This window comes from Periophthalmus magnuspinnatus, chromosome 11, assembly GCF_009829125.3.
Source record: "Periophthalmus magnuspinnatus isolate fPerMag1 chromosome 11, fPerMag1.2.pri, whole genome shotgun sequence".
Classification (NCBI taxonomy): Eukaryota; Metazoa; Chordata; class Actinopteri; order Gobiiformes; family Gobiidae; genus Periophthalmus; species Periophthalmus magnuspinnatus.
The window spans coordinates 30,344,911-30,361,410 of NC_047136.2; the positions used below are offsets into that span (position 1 = coordinate 30,344,911).

Genomic DNA, 16,500 nt, shown 5'->3' on the forward strand with positions numbered 1-16,500 from the left:
AGGGTGACCAGACTTTCACAATGAAAAACTGGGGTTGGGGTGTTTGGTCATAATAAAACTGTGAAAAAAGTGTGTAATTAAGAATATTATTGTGCACTTAAATTCATGGCTTATTCACATATCTTGTTTAATCTGAGAGACTTCACTCAGCATAATTACATATTTTTGTATTCTGGTCATTTTTAATTGTGTTTTTTATTTGTTTTATTTTAGCAAAACAAATGGGAATATATCCCTCAGGTTACTGTTAGTGGGGATCAAATTGGTCAAAAATAGGGACACTTGGGACATTTCTTGTATAAACTGGAACAAATTACTGATTTGCTGGGACAGGGGATAGGGAAATGGGGACATTTGGGAGCGTGGCTTATGGATGCTGGAGGAGGGTTTGAACAGGGCCCCGAAGAGACTGACAGATTACTTTAATGTATGGATGACATCTAAAACCTTCAGGTGTGGGTTTGATGAGGGAACAATGTTATAACACGACAGAAAGCAAAAAAAAAAAAAAAAAAAAAATGGCATTTGCATAGTAACAAAAAGGTGGCCTGTCAGACTCTGTGTTTCTGCTGTGGGGTTTTACTGTGACACTCAGACTTCAGTGGATCTATTGTGGTGAATGGAGCTCAACCATTGGTCTGTTTCCCTGAAGCTCAGCCCCCTTTCAGGTGCATAACTCAGGACTGTGTCATACTCAGGAATCTCGGCCCATTATTCCTCTCTTTTTTCCCCCTTCTCTCTGCTCTTCTCTCCTTGCCTCTGTCTTCTCCTCTAGCTATTCTCTTTCTCCCTTCCCTCATTTCTCTTGCCTTCTCCTACCTTCCCCATCTCTCTTTCCTTCTCTTGTTGTCTCTTGTCACCCTCTTTTCCTGTTTTTTTTCTCCTTGTCCTTCCTCCCCCTTTTCACTTCTCTCTCACTTCTTATTCTCCTCCTTCCTTTTCCTCTTTCTCTCACACCACCATCTCTATCACCTTCCACTCTCCTCTCCCCCTCCTGTCTCTCTTCTCTCTCTCTTCCCCTCGTCTCTCTCCTCTCTCTTCTGATTCTTCCTCCCTCTCCTGACTTCTCTCTCCCCATCCTCCCTTCTCTCCCCTCCCTATCCCCACTCTCTCCTCTCTTCCCTCCCTCTCCTCACTCCCCTCTCTCTCCCCTCCCCTCCCTCTCCCCTCCCTCTCCCCTCCCTCTCCCCTCCCTCTCCCCTCCCTCTCCCCTCTCTCCCCTTTGTCTCCTCTCTCTTTCCTCTCTCCTTCCCCTACCTCCTCTCTCCTCCCTCTCTCCTCTCCTGTGTCTCTCGTGTTCAGACGTGTCCCTCTCTACCTCACAAATGTTTTTAAACTCCAGCTCTCTTGAATGTAGAAAAACGCCCCAAATTGACAGTTTTTCTATGATGTTTCTGACCCACTTCACTTTAAGAGTAAAAAGTAAAAGTATTTCTGAGTACTTCATACACTAGTGTCTTTGTGGTATAAGTCTCCTATTTATGACAGTACACAACTGTAGTGGTAACATCATGTCATTTAGGAACGTCAAATTTGGAGAATTTACTTTGCAAAGAATAAAGTTTATGCAAAAAAAAAAAAAAAAAAAAAAAAAAAAAAAAAAAGTTAATGTTTATCGGCCAAACACCACAATAATTAGGCCTGAGATAGTGTATGTAGTATGTAGCAGTAGTAATACTGGCAGTAGTAGTAGTAGTAGTAGTAGTAGTAGTAGTAGATGCAGTAGTAGCTGTATCCTCGTTAGCCCTGTTAGCCTAATCCCTGTGAGTCTATATAAACACTGAACTCTTTGAAGCCGTTTACTCTCACAACTCTCCCTCATCCCTTTCTTTTTCTCTATCTGTCCTCTCTCCACCTCCCTCTCTCCCTCCCTCTTTCTCTCTCCCCTGCATCTCATCTTTCTCGTCCCTCTCTCCGTCTCTCTGTTCCATACGTGACAGTGCCTCAGATTAACAGTATAGACCAGGGGTCGGGAACCTATGGCTTGCGAGCCAGACTTGGCTCTTTTGATGACTGCATCTGGCTCTCAGATAAATCTTAGCTGACATTTATTAACACAATAAGTAATGAAAAAAAAATGCTGATATTTAACATTACAGAAATCACAGTGTTAAAAATAATTATAAAAATATATATATATATATATATATATATATATATATATATATATATATATATATATATATATATATATATATATATATATATATATATATATATATATATATATATATATATATATATATATATATATATATATATATATATATATATATATATATATATCGTGCATTTTAATCCATACATTAAGGTTTTATTGCACCTATTCAGGGCTGCACTGGAGTCAATCACATCTGTCCTTCAGGGAACAGGAGTGTCCGACACCTCTGTTTTTACTGGATTATATGCCGTAGTCAACACAGGTCATTGTGAAGTAAAGAAGTAAACCTCCCGCCGTTTAATCACTAAATCATCTAAATCTTACAGAGAAGATGGTGAAAAAAAACCAACCAAAAAAAAAAACAAAAAAAAAAAAAGATGAGGTGCATCGTACATTTCAGCAGGAATGAACAGAGGAAAGAGCAAGGACCACTAATGAACTTTTTGATGACGTTACGTATAAAGATAAGATAAATGAATAAAAGTCATGCTATCATGATGCTATATCAAGTGAAAGAAACACAAGTGCAGGACATAAATGCAGCAACTTATATTTCCTTCGCATTAGATGAGTCAACAGACGTAAGCCATTTATTGCAGTTCAGTGTGATGCTGCTGGTGACACACTGCCAGAAAAAAAAGTCGTGCTGTTTTCCCATTGAAAGCGTCAACAAAAGGAAAGGATTTATTCAAGGCTTTCCCGGAGTTCACAAAAGAAAAAAAAAAATCTACAGATGGGAAATCTTATTTTGGTGTGTACCGATGGAGCGTCGTGTACAGTCACATTAATGGTAAAGAAGTATTTTATGAACTGGATAGGTTCAGTATGACGATGTCATAAAAAAAAAAAAATAAATAAATATATATATATATATATATATATATATATATATATATATATATATATATATATATATATATATATATATATATATATATATATATATATATATATATATATATTAATAATAGATTCAGAGACTTCTTATACTCTAAAATTGTTGGTCTTGTTTAAAAATTAAAATATGTGACTTTATGGCTCTCTCAGCTAAAAAGGTTCCCGACCCCTGGTATACACTATGTAAACAGCGTGTTGTAAACAGAGTGATGAGGGAGTGGATCCTGCTCAGGTGGACTTTGCTGGAGGATTTTTCTGCACCTTTAGATGTTTTTAGATTCATGGAGAGAGCAGAGGATACCCCCACCCACCCCCTTTCCTGCTCTTTCTCTGTATTTCCCTCCAGCTGTCCATCTCTTGCTCTTCTTCTTCTGTCTGTTCTCTCTCTCTCCCATGCCCCTCTCCCTCCACTTCTCCTCAAGCTCCTCCTTCTATCTCTTCTCTCCCTCCCATTCCCTCTGTGTCTCTCTTTCTTCTCTCCCTCTACTTCTCATTCTCCTCCTTCTATTTCTTCTCTTTTCCCCACTTTCTCCTCACTCCCTGTCTTCCTCCTCCCCTCTCTGCACCTTGCCCCCTCCTTCCCCTGCAATTAACATTCTCCTCCTTCAGTCTCCCTCCCTTTCCCTCTTTCCTCCCTCCCTTTCTCCTCTTTCTCCCCCTTCTCCCCTCTCCTCCCTCCCTCTGTCTCTCTCCCTCTTCCCCTCCTCCTGCATTCATTTGAAACAGTCTGAAGTGACTGATCTGGGTGACACAGATCCGTGACTGAGACAAGGGTGTGGTTGAATAATTTCCCTTGGCCTCTGTGGACAACAACGGGTTAAATGCGTATGCCGATACTGTAATCTGATTGGTCCGTTTGAATGTGCACACGGCCCTGAGGCGTCCTGTTTGAATGTTCCAAAACCAGAGCCAATGAAAGGTGTTTATTTATAACCCACACTTTTGAAAAAGAGGAAAGGAAATTCAAACTTAGCATGGATTTAAAGGTGCGCCATGTCACTTTTGTGGTGGAAGTTGCTTGTCTCCATGGAGATGTAATTACTTTGCCTAGAATGTTCCACACAATGGCATTAAAACTGATCTTGCATTTCTTTAACTAAACTGCTTCTCCACAGATTTAGCCTGTAACCTTTCTTGACCTGTAACCTTCTTAGACTGTGGAAATCCCTCATTTGTCCAGGAATGATCTCCATTGAGGTAGTTAGATTTAATGCTGCACTGTGGAACTTTCAAGATAATGCAAGACCATGTCCTTGGAGACAATCACAGTTCTTGCTACATTAAATCACAAAACTGAGAAACAAAACACAAGTGGCATTCTGAGACATTTTTAGAGGATTTTAATCTTGTTCCAACCATAAAATATACATTTCTCAGAGACTCCTTTTTACAGTGTAGTCAGTGGTCTGTCATTAAGCACGAGCTCCACCCCTTCCTATCCACATATTCTAAATAATTCCCAGACTTTCAACACATTTTCCCTGATGTTTAGATACGTGTTCAGACTCGCTGATGCTCCAGAAGATAACCAGCAGTGGGCAGTGGGTATATCGCCAATGCTACAGTGGCACAGGTGAACCAGGAGGGGGCAGAGCGAAGTATATCACCAGAACTGCAGTGGCACAGGTGAAGCAGGAGGGGGCAGAGTGAAGTATATCACCAGAGGTCTGTGTAGACCCTCAGTGGTCCAGGTCTGATCCATAGCAAACAACAAAGTTAAGTCTTGTCAATTGGACAAATCTTCTAGGAGTGAAGACGTTTCGCTGCTCATCCAAGCACTTCTTCAGTTCTGGTCAGAATGCTGGTGGCCACTGCCTTTAAATCTATCTGAGGGGAGGGGCTAACCACACTGAAACTGTAAACAGCTATTGTCTCCAGTTTCAGCTGAGACTAACCTATTCAGCCCTTAACGACCCTGCTATTGTTCTGGGTCTAAGGATGGTGTTATAGATGGGGGAGAGATTATGTCTCAGGCCCTCATTTCTGTTTAAGGAAGGATTCTCTTTCCTAACAAAAATAGCTTCTTTAACTCCTCTCTCAAACCATTTATTTTCTCTGGCTAAGATCTGAACTTCACCATCTTCAAAGGAGTGGTTAGTGGCTTTGAGATGGAGATGCATGGTGGACTGAGGTCCAGAGGAACTCTCCCACAAAAGAGAATTGTGAATGCTGTGGGTGAAGTCCCATTAACTTAGTCCACTTCTTTACAGTCTATGGACAGAAGACAACCAGGTGGAGGCAAAGCAGAGTGGGACTATAGAATCACTATATCAATATGAACTAAAAGAATACGTTTAGCACAAGCAGCACGTTTCCCTGTTTGCATGTTGTCCTTGTGTCTGGAGGTTGGCTTTTCCCTCTCACTGGAAACATGTATCGTATTTTCCGGACTATGTCCGGACTTTGTCCAGGGGTGCAACTTATACTCAGATGCGACTTATATGTAAAGTTATTCAAATAAATAATTTCACATCTTCGTTATTGTCACACACTGACAACTGTACGAGGACACTCTAGGATTGTGTATCAGTATCTACTACTCCTGTACAAGTGAACATTTTAAATTTCAACATTGCGGTAATTTAAAATACATCAGAGAAAGACCTAAAAGAAAATCATATTCTGCTTCATTTACTTCCGGAGCAGGCGGAGAAACTTGATCATTTTGATAACATTTTGCGGAACATACCAGGCAAAACAATAACATCTCCATGGAGATGAGCACCCTCCAATGCACCAGTATCACTCACTGGGAGGCTTTTGCGAGTTTGTAGAAAAGTGAGGAAACAGGTCAAATCGCAAATGGAACAATAACCAAAAAAAAAAAAAAAAAAAACCCACGATCCTCCAAAAATATTACAAATGTACAATATCGTAACAAAATATTAGCTGAAAAACATAAATGGCAGAATGAAGTCGAAGTCAGAAATCTAATTGTAGTATAAAAAAAGAACAAAAACTACCATGATAAATATTGGCTGCCAAAAATAATGTTCCAACTTTCGTGTACTGAAGGATATGTCAACATAGTGATTATCGTGACAAGCATACATTCTCCCTGCCAAACCAGTGCTGCGGGTGGAAAGGGGTGTTACCTTCAACACTCTCGAGCTCGACTGGCTCTCGTGTTGCTATGAGACCCGTGGTCAGAATTCCAGATTAGCCACTATAACTGCTAGCGTCAATGAGCTTTATTTGACTGGAGCTGAATGTATCATTCCCCCCATCCACTTTATACAGTCTGTGATAACGACATACACAGAGCATCTATCCAAAAGTACTGCACACTGATAAACACTAATCTATGTAATGACAGCACCAAACATCACAATCAGAGCTAATGTTTCCTACAATACTGCGTCTGAGAGCTCCACAGACCAGTTCATATCATTTATCTAGAGTTTAAAGGAGTAACTTTTCTGGGAGAGTCCACCACCTGCTTGTCCCCATGGAGATATTATTGTTTTTGCTTAGATTCTAGAACTCTCCCTGTAGATGTGTTTAATGTCATATGGCGGGGCCTTCTCTGGGATGCAATAACATTTCCATAGAAACATATCGTGGACTCTCCATTAGAACAGTTATACAGTGCAGCTTCGTTGGGAGACATGCATTTTACTAAGGCACTGTACGAGTTAAAGTGCATATGTTTATATCAGCATTATGACGTCAGACTTCAGCACAACAAATGGTTTAGATATAAATGACAGAAGAAGGCCTAAACCAGGACTAAACCAGGGCTAAACCCGGACTAAAGCAGGACTAAAGCAGGACTAAAGCAGGACTAAAGCAGGTCTAAAGCAGGTCTAAAGCAGGACTAAAGCAGGACTAAAGTAGGACTAAAGCAGGACTAAAGCAGGACTAAAGCAGAACTAAACCAGGTCTAAAGTAGGACTAAGCCAGGTCTAAAGTAGGACTAAAGGAAGATTAACAGAAGGAGAACTGATTTTTACTCAGCTATTTTTTAAGCAATTTTTGAAGAAAAGTTGAAAAATTGAATTACTCTATTTGAGAAAGTTCCACATTAATGACATCACACTTGGAAAATTCTGTGCAAAATTTCAGCACAATCTTTACCCAGAATCACATCTTTTGATACTGAAGCATTATTTCAACAAAATAAATGTGTTTTCTTATTTTAGTGTACTACACAGTGTGGTTGCTAGGTAACAGTTAAGGAAAACCCTAGTGTGGTGTCAAGATTTCTAACCAGGAAGTAAAATTTCAAACCTAAACAATGGATCAATTGGGAGAAAAAAGTCAAATCTTGAGTTAAATTGTAAATATAATGATCTTAACTTTGTTTTAGTAGAAGTCCAACCTGCCATAAGCATTTTAATATGATAATTTGTGAATAATCTCAGAAATAACTTCTTACCTTTGATTTTGAGTTTTGAAGTTACTCATGTGAATATTAAATGTTTGTAATTCAAGTGTTTTTCAACCAATTTTGTGGACCTAATTTTTTATTGTTCTTGAGTCAATAGTTTGTACAATGGGACATTATATACAGAATTTCTACAGACGCAGATTTAGTTTGGTATTAAATAACTTATCTGGGCCATTTTAGTCAATTTCTGCACCAGTTTGGACTTAGCACAGTGAAAAAAAAACAAAACAAAAAAGCAAACAAAAAAAACAACATTATGACAACCTGCTGCTCCATGTTCTGAGACTAGACCAGGACTTAACCTGGACTAGACAAGAACTAAACCAGGTCTTAGAGGGACTATTACACTTGGGGTGGGGTGTGCCAACACTGCTAATGTGTAGCATATTTAGATCACCATGTTACCCTTTATTGTTTTAGGTACATGTTGTTTTGGCAATATTTGCCAAAAACAACATATTCACATGTTTTATAAGTTTCACATTTGTTTTTGACGCTCTGAGTCTCCCCTCCCGCTTTCCACTCTAAATCACTCCCACTTCATTTAACACGATCAGTTGCATCCCACTAATCAAACTGCTGCACATCACACCAAGTTTGTGAACTTGTAGTGTATTGTTTTGTATCATGTTTTTGTATATTTATGGAAAATTGTTGTGTACTAGCAAGGGTGATGTAGGCTTGTGGGCGGAGCCTTAAAGCAGCACTAAACTAGGACTAAAACAGGACTAAAGCAGAACTAGGACTAGAGCAGGACTAAAGCAGGACTAAAGCAGGACTAAAGCAGGACTAAAGCAGGACTAAAGCAGGACTAAAGCAGGACTAAAGCAGGACTAAAGCAGGACTAAAGCAGGACTAAAGACCCTCTGATACTGCACAGTTTTGGGGGCAGGTGGTCATAATGTTATTCTGTCATTCTTAAAAACAAAATTGACAATCTGGTCTCTGATTTGAGTCGGGATCTATCTGATCTTGGGACTATTGATGACGTTTAAAAACACTCCACACAACGTATTCCACTTCATGACATCACAAGGTGGAACAGAGCATTTTGAGCTTTGGACAGACTACTTACTCAACCATGTGTGAATGAAACAAAACAACATAAGGTAACAATGTTCTAACATTGTTTAAAGTTCACAAAAGTCAATTTTTAACTAAATAAATTGTTGTTGTTATTAGTGAAACAATAACTAGGCTATTGTACTGTTTAGTTTTGGCTCTTGTTAACATTATGGTTGTTAAGTAACAGTTATGGTTGCTAATTAACAGTTATGGAACTCTACTATGTGTGCGGCAGGTCCGACTAATCTGCCATATGTACTGAACTACCACAGGAGACTGGCACCACGGCACAGACACATATCAACCCTAAAGCCATTCTTAAATTTAAATTATTTTAAAAGTATTCACTTTATCGTAATCTGTAGCAGAGCAGGGGACAGGTCACAATCTTTTGAACAATAACACACAACTGATATGAGTGGCTTCTTCTTTTCACGGATGGATTTTGGTTTTAGCGTGAGGTAATTCTGAGCTCCAAAACTCCTCTTAACCTGAAAAGTTCATCAAAACATTTCATCAAACATCCTCAATGCAGCCAATGTCCCAAGTGTCCAACCAAATAAAATGTCTCTCAACAAAAACAAAGATTTAAGTCCCTTTGAGAAGAACGGTAGTATCCAACGCCAAGAAAGAGTGAGAAGCAAAGGATCATGGGAAGTGTAGTACTGCTCGAGAAAAATCATCCAAAAGAGTTAGAATCCAGTGTTTTAGGGGTTTAAATGTTCGCGTCTCCCTCCACCCTGAGCAGCTGATGAGCGGTGCATCGTGGGTAACATTGAGCAGTGCATCACGGGTAATGCAGTCCGTTCACAGCAGTGTGGTCAAGAGTGGGGAGACGTCAGTACAGGTCCAGCTTGTCCTAAACACATGGAAGAGTTAGAGTTGAGTAAGTCATGTGACACATTCTGACCAATGAAAATCACTCACCAGGAGGTCGTTCAGGTTGTTTTTAATATGGAGACTCCACACTGAAAAACAAAAACAACGCACCAGTTTAGACAAAAATTTGCATCGTTTTTAAGTATGTAGCAAACAGGAGGTAATAAATGAACAGAACAGAAACCTAAAGACAGAGCTGTGTTGTTAAACTTTAATCAAGATGGAGATGGAGTAATTTCTAAAGGTCAGTGATCAGCCTGGGTCTTTTTTCCCTTCGTCACGTTAAGGTGGTGGTTCAAGGAGGGGACAGGTATTTGGATTATTTGTCTTTTTTGGAGGAATAATTGTGAATAATTATAACAATCATTTTAACAGTAAAATATCATATAAGACATTTGTTAGAACATGAGCAGTGTGCTAATCTACAGCACCACACTCAGGCTCATTATGGACAAATACATCAAGTACACAGGGAATCGTAATATGCATGAAAAAAAAAAAAACAAAACAAAAAACAAAAAAAAAAACCCAAAAAACTGTTTGTGTTTCTGGCCCAGCTCAGTCCAATGAGTCATTTACAGCTGTCAGAGTCCGTGAAGGAATGCAAAACTCAAACATGTGAATAAATGCGTCTGTCAAAGTTTTCACAGAAACACTGATATGGGGCTCAGATAAATGACAGAAGAAACAAGAGAGAGGAAGAGGAGAGGAAGAGGAGAGAGGGAAATAGAGAGGAGAGAGAGAATGTGGAGAAAGAGGAAAGAAAGAGAAAGGAGAGAGGGGGCGAGATAGAAAGAGAAGGAAAGACAGAGAGATAGGAGAGACAGGGAGAGGGGGAGAGGGGGAGAAAGAGAGGTGAAGAAAGAGGGAGAAAAGGTAAAAGAGGGGAGAGAAAGAAAAGAAGTGGGATTGGAAAGCGAGAGAGCCTGCAGGGACAGAGAGGTGGTGGTAGAATGGAGAGAGATGTGGATCTATATTATACATATAGATGGCTGAGGGAGCTTAAACTAAATGTCTGTCATAAACCACTCCAGAAACAGTGACACAGGGAGCTAAGCTAACAGCGCTAACCTCATCCACTGCAGTAACATGACACAGCACACGTGTTTACATCCATGGACCAGAGACTATATACACTTCCCATAGGGCAGGGGTCAGGGGTCATCAAGCTAAACCAGGCAAAATAACCACGGTACTGACTCAGGACCCCCACTGCAAAAGAAACTGACCTTCAGAATCATTTCAAGTAAATCATGTGTAGTAGTTTAATAGTAATAACGAAGAGTAAAAACTGAATAAATACAGTTTCATGATTTTTATCTTAAAATCATGTCACAGCCCATCAGTGCCTCAGGATCTCACTTTGGGACCCAGGCTATAGAGCAGTACTAGGTGTCTGCCCGGCATATACTCCAGTGCGACATATACTTCAGTGCGACATATACTCCAGTGCGACATATACTCCAGTGCGACATATACTCCAGTGCGACATATACTCTGGAAAATACAGTAAGAGTGTTGTACTTTGTTGTAAGTGAAAACAAGAGTGATCTACAAGAGACCGGAATTGTTTTTTTCTGCACATTCCGATGATATAATGGTGATTAGCTCTTCTTATCACAATAAATGATGTAATTGTTTATAATCCCATCCCTAGCTCCTACTGTATAACTTTCAAAATGTATTTTGATTCTGTTTTATAGTCTACTGATCGCTCACATTTTACTTAGAAAATAGTGGAAAAGACTGAACTGAACTAAATAGTCACATTTTTATACAGCATTTTTCCATCTTCAAGTCACTCAAAGCGCTTTACATCCAGGCACCACTCACCCATTCACACATACATTCATACACCAGAGTACACAGACACTGGGGGCGAGGTGGGTTAAGTGTCTTGCCCAAGAATACAACAACAGCATTTGTCTGTGGGAGCTGGAATCACACCGCCAACCTGTGAGTCTGTGGACAAATACTGCCAACTGAGCTACTGTCACCCCAGCAGTAACAAACTAATTAATGCTTGTATACATTTTACACTGTCGTTACAGTTTTAAAGTTTTGTATACCCCAGAACTTCAACTTAACCTGGAATTCTTAAAAAAAAAAAAAAAAAAAAAAAAAAAAAAACAACAACAAAAAAACTTGTCTCTGAGCTCAGACTGTCTCCTGTATCATAATTTTTGGACTGGACCACTCATTTCCACGTCAATTTTTTTTATGATCACAAACTTAACGTGGAAATCATACATAACATTTTTGTTCTCCTCCTCCATTTACTTCGATGCAAAATGGAAATTGAAAGTTAAAACCATACTTCCGAATACAATGGTCCCTCGCTATATCGCAGGTTTACCTTTTGCTTTCTCGCTATTTCGTAGATTTTTCTAGTGCAATTCTACATGCTTTTTTTTTTTTTTTTTTTTTTTACAGTATATGAGCGTGCATTGTGTTCTGTGTCCTGATTGGCTAAGGGATTGTAGTAGACCACTGTCAATCAATCTCCTCCATGTCGTGTCTCTTGTACAGTACAGAATGCGTTCAGCCAAATTTACATAAATGTTCGATTGACACTACAGCAGAGCAGTGAGGACAAAGAGGCACGGTCAGAGGAATTGTGAAATACACAAGAGTCACTATTAATTAATTAAACAAGAGAGAAATGTGAGAAAATGCTAATGCCTGTCTGAGAAAAGTGTATAAAGTGTGTAATGAGGGGTTTTACGGCCTTAAAGCATATGAAATAATTGTAAAAAAATAAAGTTGACTACTTCACGGATTATTTTTAGAACATAAAAATACCCGCAATAGGGACCACTTCTGAATATGGTACGTGCCATACTGTCATATATTAAGGTTAAGGTGAGGGAAATTTGTCCTCTGCATTTGACCGATATTATAGCCAAAGGAACAACACTAGAAACAAGTCAAATAAGAGTCAGGTTTGTGGAGATGCAAGCCCACTCGCAGTAAGGATACATGGTTTTCAGTGCAATAAAAACACTCATAATGAAAAAAACAAAACAAAAAACAAAACAAAAACAAAAAAAAAACAAAAAACAAAAAGCATGCTTTTATTTTAGTCAAATTTTGGGGAAAAAAGTGACATACTGATGCTTTGAGTATGTTTTCAACTTCACGGTGAGAACTGTACATCTATAAACTTAAAGATGGTTGAAAGGCAGTTTAAATGAATGAGGATTCCTGTGTGAAATCTGTGTGGCCTCGACCGGAAAAGAGAAAAAAACCCTCTTCAACAAGAAAGAAATCTGCAAAACGAGTTCAGACACGACACATTCCTCACATACCTCACCTACTTCATCCTGAACCAGGCCTAAACCAGGTCTGAACCAAGCCTAAATCAGGTCTAAACTAGGCCTAAATCAGGTCTGAACTGAACCTAAATCAGGTCTAAAACAGGCCTAAACCAGGTCTGAACCAGGCCTAAACAGGTCTAAACTATGCCTAAACCAGGCTAAACCAGGTATAAACCAGACTAGAACAGGTCTGAACCAGATCTAAACCAGGTTTACACCAGGTCTGAACCAGGTTTAAATCAGTACTTAATCAGTACACCCTTCATTTGACGGACAGCTCAGAAACATAAGAATGTGGTTGGACTGTTGACAAAACATAGACTCAGAAGAGCAGAGACAGCAGAGGTTAAATTGTGCGAAAAGGCAGAGGACATGTGGAAAACTGGGTGGGACATATAATATATAATAAATACATACGCACACACACACATATATATATATATATATATATATATATATATATATATATATATATATATATAGTGAGACAAATAAGTATTTGAACACCCTGTGATTTTGTAAGCTCTCCCAGTTAGAAATCATGGAGGGGTCTGAAATTTTCATCTTAGGTGAATGTCCACTGTGAGACATAATTAAAAAAAAAATCTGAAAATCACATTGTATGATTTTTAAAATAATTTATTTGTACGTTACTGCTGCAAATAAGTATTTGAACACCTGAGAACCTTTGTTTGCAATTACAAAGGTCAAACGTTTCCTGTAGTTTTTCACCAGGTTTGCACACACTGCAGGAGGGATTTTGGCCCACTCCTCCACACAGATCTTCTCTAGATCAGTCAGGTTTCTGGGCTGTCGCTGAGAAACATGGAGTTTGATCTTCCTCTATTGGGTTTAGGTCTGGAGACTGGCAAGGCCACTCCGGAACCTTGATATGCTTCTTATGGAGCCACTCCTTAATTCCTGGCTGTGTACTTCAAGTCATTGTCACGTTGGAAGACCCAGCCACGACCCATCTTCAATGCTCTAACTGAGGGAAGGAGGTTGTTCCCCAAAATCTCGCAATATATGGCCCCGGTCATCCTCTCCTTAATACAGTGCAGTCGTCCTGTCCCATGTGCAGAAAAACATCCCCAAAGCATGATGTTTCCACCCCCATGCTTCACAGTGGGGATGACGTTCTTTGGATGGTACTCATCATTCTTCTTCCTCCAAAAATGGCAAGTGGAACATCCCCAAAGCATGATGTTTCCACCCCCATGCTTCACAGTAGGGATGGTGTTCTTTGGTTGGTACTCATCATTCTTCCTCCAAACATGGCGAGTGGAGTTAAGACCAAAAAGTTCTATTTTGGTCTCATCTGACCACATGACTTTCTCCCATCACTCCTCTGGATCATCCAAACGGTCATTGGCAAACTTAAGACTGGCCTGTGCTGGTTTAAGCAAGGGAACCTTCCGTGCCATGCATGATTTAAAACCATGACATCTTAGTGTATTACTAACAGTAACCTTGGAAACGGTGGCCCCAGGTCTTTTCAGGTCATTGACCAGCTCCTCCCGTGTAGTTCTGGGTTGATTCCTCACCTTTCTTAGGATCATTGAGACCTCACGAGGTGAGGTGAGATCTTGCATGGAGCCCCAGTCCGAGGGAGATTGACAGTCATGTTTAGCTTCTTCCATTTTCTAATAATTTCTCCAACAGTGGATCTTTTTTCACCAAGCTGCTTGACTATTGCCCCGTAGCCCTTTCCAGCCTTGTAGAGGTCTACAATTTTGTCTCTTGTACATTTTGACAGTTCTTTGGCCATGTTAGTAGTTGGAGTCTTACTGATTGTATAGGGTGGACAGGTGTCTTTATGCAGCTAACGACCTCAAACAGGTGTTTCTAATTTAGGATAATACGTGAAGTGGAGGTGGACTAACAGGTCTTTAAGGGTCAGAATTCTAGCTGATAGACAGGTGTTCAAATACTTATTTGCAGCAGTAACATACAAATAAATTATTTAAAAAAAATCATGCAATGTGATTTCCAGAATTTTTTTTTTGGTTATGTGTCTCACAGTGGACATGCACCTAAGATGAAAATTTCAGACCCCTCCATGATTTCTAAGTGGGTGAACTTGCAAAATCACAGGGTGTTCAAATAATTATTTGCCTCACTGTATATATATATATATATATATATATATATATATATATATATATATATATATATATATATATAATGTGTGTGTGTGTGCTCAAAGAATGAGGTCAGTTGACTGTAGTGAATGACCAGGTTATTCCATCAATGGATTTTTTTTTCCTGATGGCTCGGGCATATTCCAAGATGACAATGCCAGGATTAATCGGGCTCAAATTGTGAAAGAGTGGTTCAGGGAGCATGAGACATCATTTTCACACATGGATTGGCCACCACAAAGTCGAGACCTTAACCCCACTGAAAATCTTTGGGATCTGCTGGAGAAGGCTTTGTGCAGAGGTCAGACTACCATCATCAATGCAAGATCTTGGTAAAATATTAATGCAACATATTAATACGTGCCATAATCAAAGCTAAAAGGCAGTCCATATATATATATATATATATACTTTTTTTTTCCTTCTAGACAGCAGATCGACCAAACCAAAAAATAATCGACACACTAAAAAGTCCAAAGACCGGCAGCTCTGTCTTCGTCTGATAATATTTGCCCATATCCCAGACGGGAGAAGCATGTGTGTGTGTGTGTGTGTATATGTGTGTGTGTGTGTGGGGGGGGGGGGGGGGGGCACTACTCAAATAGCTCCAGGACAACACACCTGCACAGGTGAAACTCGCCATGACAACAGCTCCTCAGGTTTGCACATAGACACTGGGACACAGCCGAGGTTTTTCACAAACGCAAAAAACACTGCAGTGTGCATGGGAGACAAGTGCATTAGTGTGTCTCATGTAAAAATGTTACTTTTGGGAACACTGGTCCTTCAGTGGGGGGCAGCAGACCTGAGCCAAGATCCTGTCAGGACTGCCCAGCTGGAGTCAAGGTTCAAGGTTTCTTTATTAGTACCCAAGGGTAAATTTGTTTGCAGAGGGGATCACAGCATTCCTATACCATTCAGTTTAAGACACACAAAATTACACTACATCAGGTGAACAACACAAGTCCTGCAGTCGTCAGATGTCACAGTCCACTTAGTCCTAACAACAGAAGAGTTCAGGTTCTGTTTGATTCAAAGAGTGTGTGGGACTTCTTGGGTCCTCAGTCTTCCTGCTATGTAGTGAGATGGCTAACCACTCTACCACTCAGCAACAACTATATTTACACACGTCTAAATAAGAATAAAACAGGTCAACATTCAGTCAAACTAAAGTCAGAGCCATAGCCATGTTTAGAGTCTGCAGTGTATTCCAAACTCTCAGTCTCATGTTTCGCAGGTGCCGCACACAATAGAAGGGGAATGTAGTGACATCTACGAGCCTCACTGACACACTCTAGGTCCTGAAGCCATGTTTTGGGAGGACTTTTGGTTCAGGACTTATTGTGTTGTCTGTCACTGGTGCTGACAGAGCTTTAGAGCTGCTGCGATGGCTCCTTACATCCTCCATTAGACACAAATATAGTCATTAAAATATTTTAAAGCCTCGTAATTTTTCTGAACTGTGCAAGTATCACGAGAATGTGGCTTTAAATGTGTCAACGTTTACTCTACTTTAAATGGTTATGAATGGTTAAATATCCACAGATCACACAATATGGACTCTTGTGAGCTTTAAGCCTTATTCTAATGCTGTTTCCTCCTCCTGTTTTTTTTCATTCACACATGTTTGAGTAACACTTTATTATTAGT

At 39.7% G+C, this 16,500-nt stretch overlaps 1 protein-coding gene across 1 annotated transcript in view; it reads right to left on the minus strand.

Moving 5' to 3' along the window:
* Positions 1-4,325: 4,325 nt before the first annotated feature.
* LOC117379139 (carcinoembryonic antigen-related cell adhesion molecule 20-like) overlaps positions 4,326-16,500 on the minus strand; it is a 57,368-nt gene continuing 45,193 nt past the window's right edge. Inside the window, exons 9-10 of the mRNA XM_033975859.2 lie at positions 9,441-9,481; positions 4,326-9,372 (exon numbers count right to left, since the gene is read on the minus strand). Coding sequence (XP_033831750.1) covers positions 9,463-9,481 — 19 coding nt within the window. The 3' untranslated portion in view covers positions 4,326-9,372; positions 9,441-9,462. The remainder of the gene's footprint in view (positions 9,373-9,440; positions 9,482-16,500) is intronic.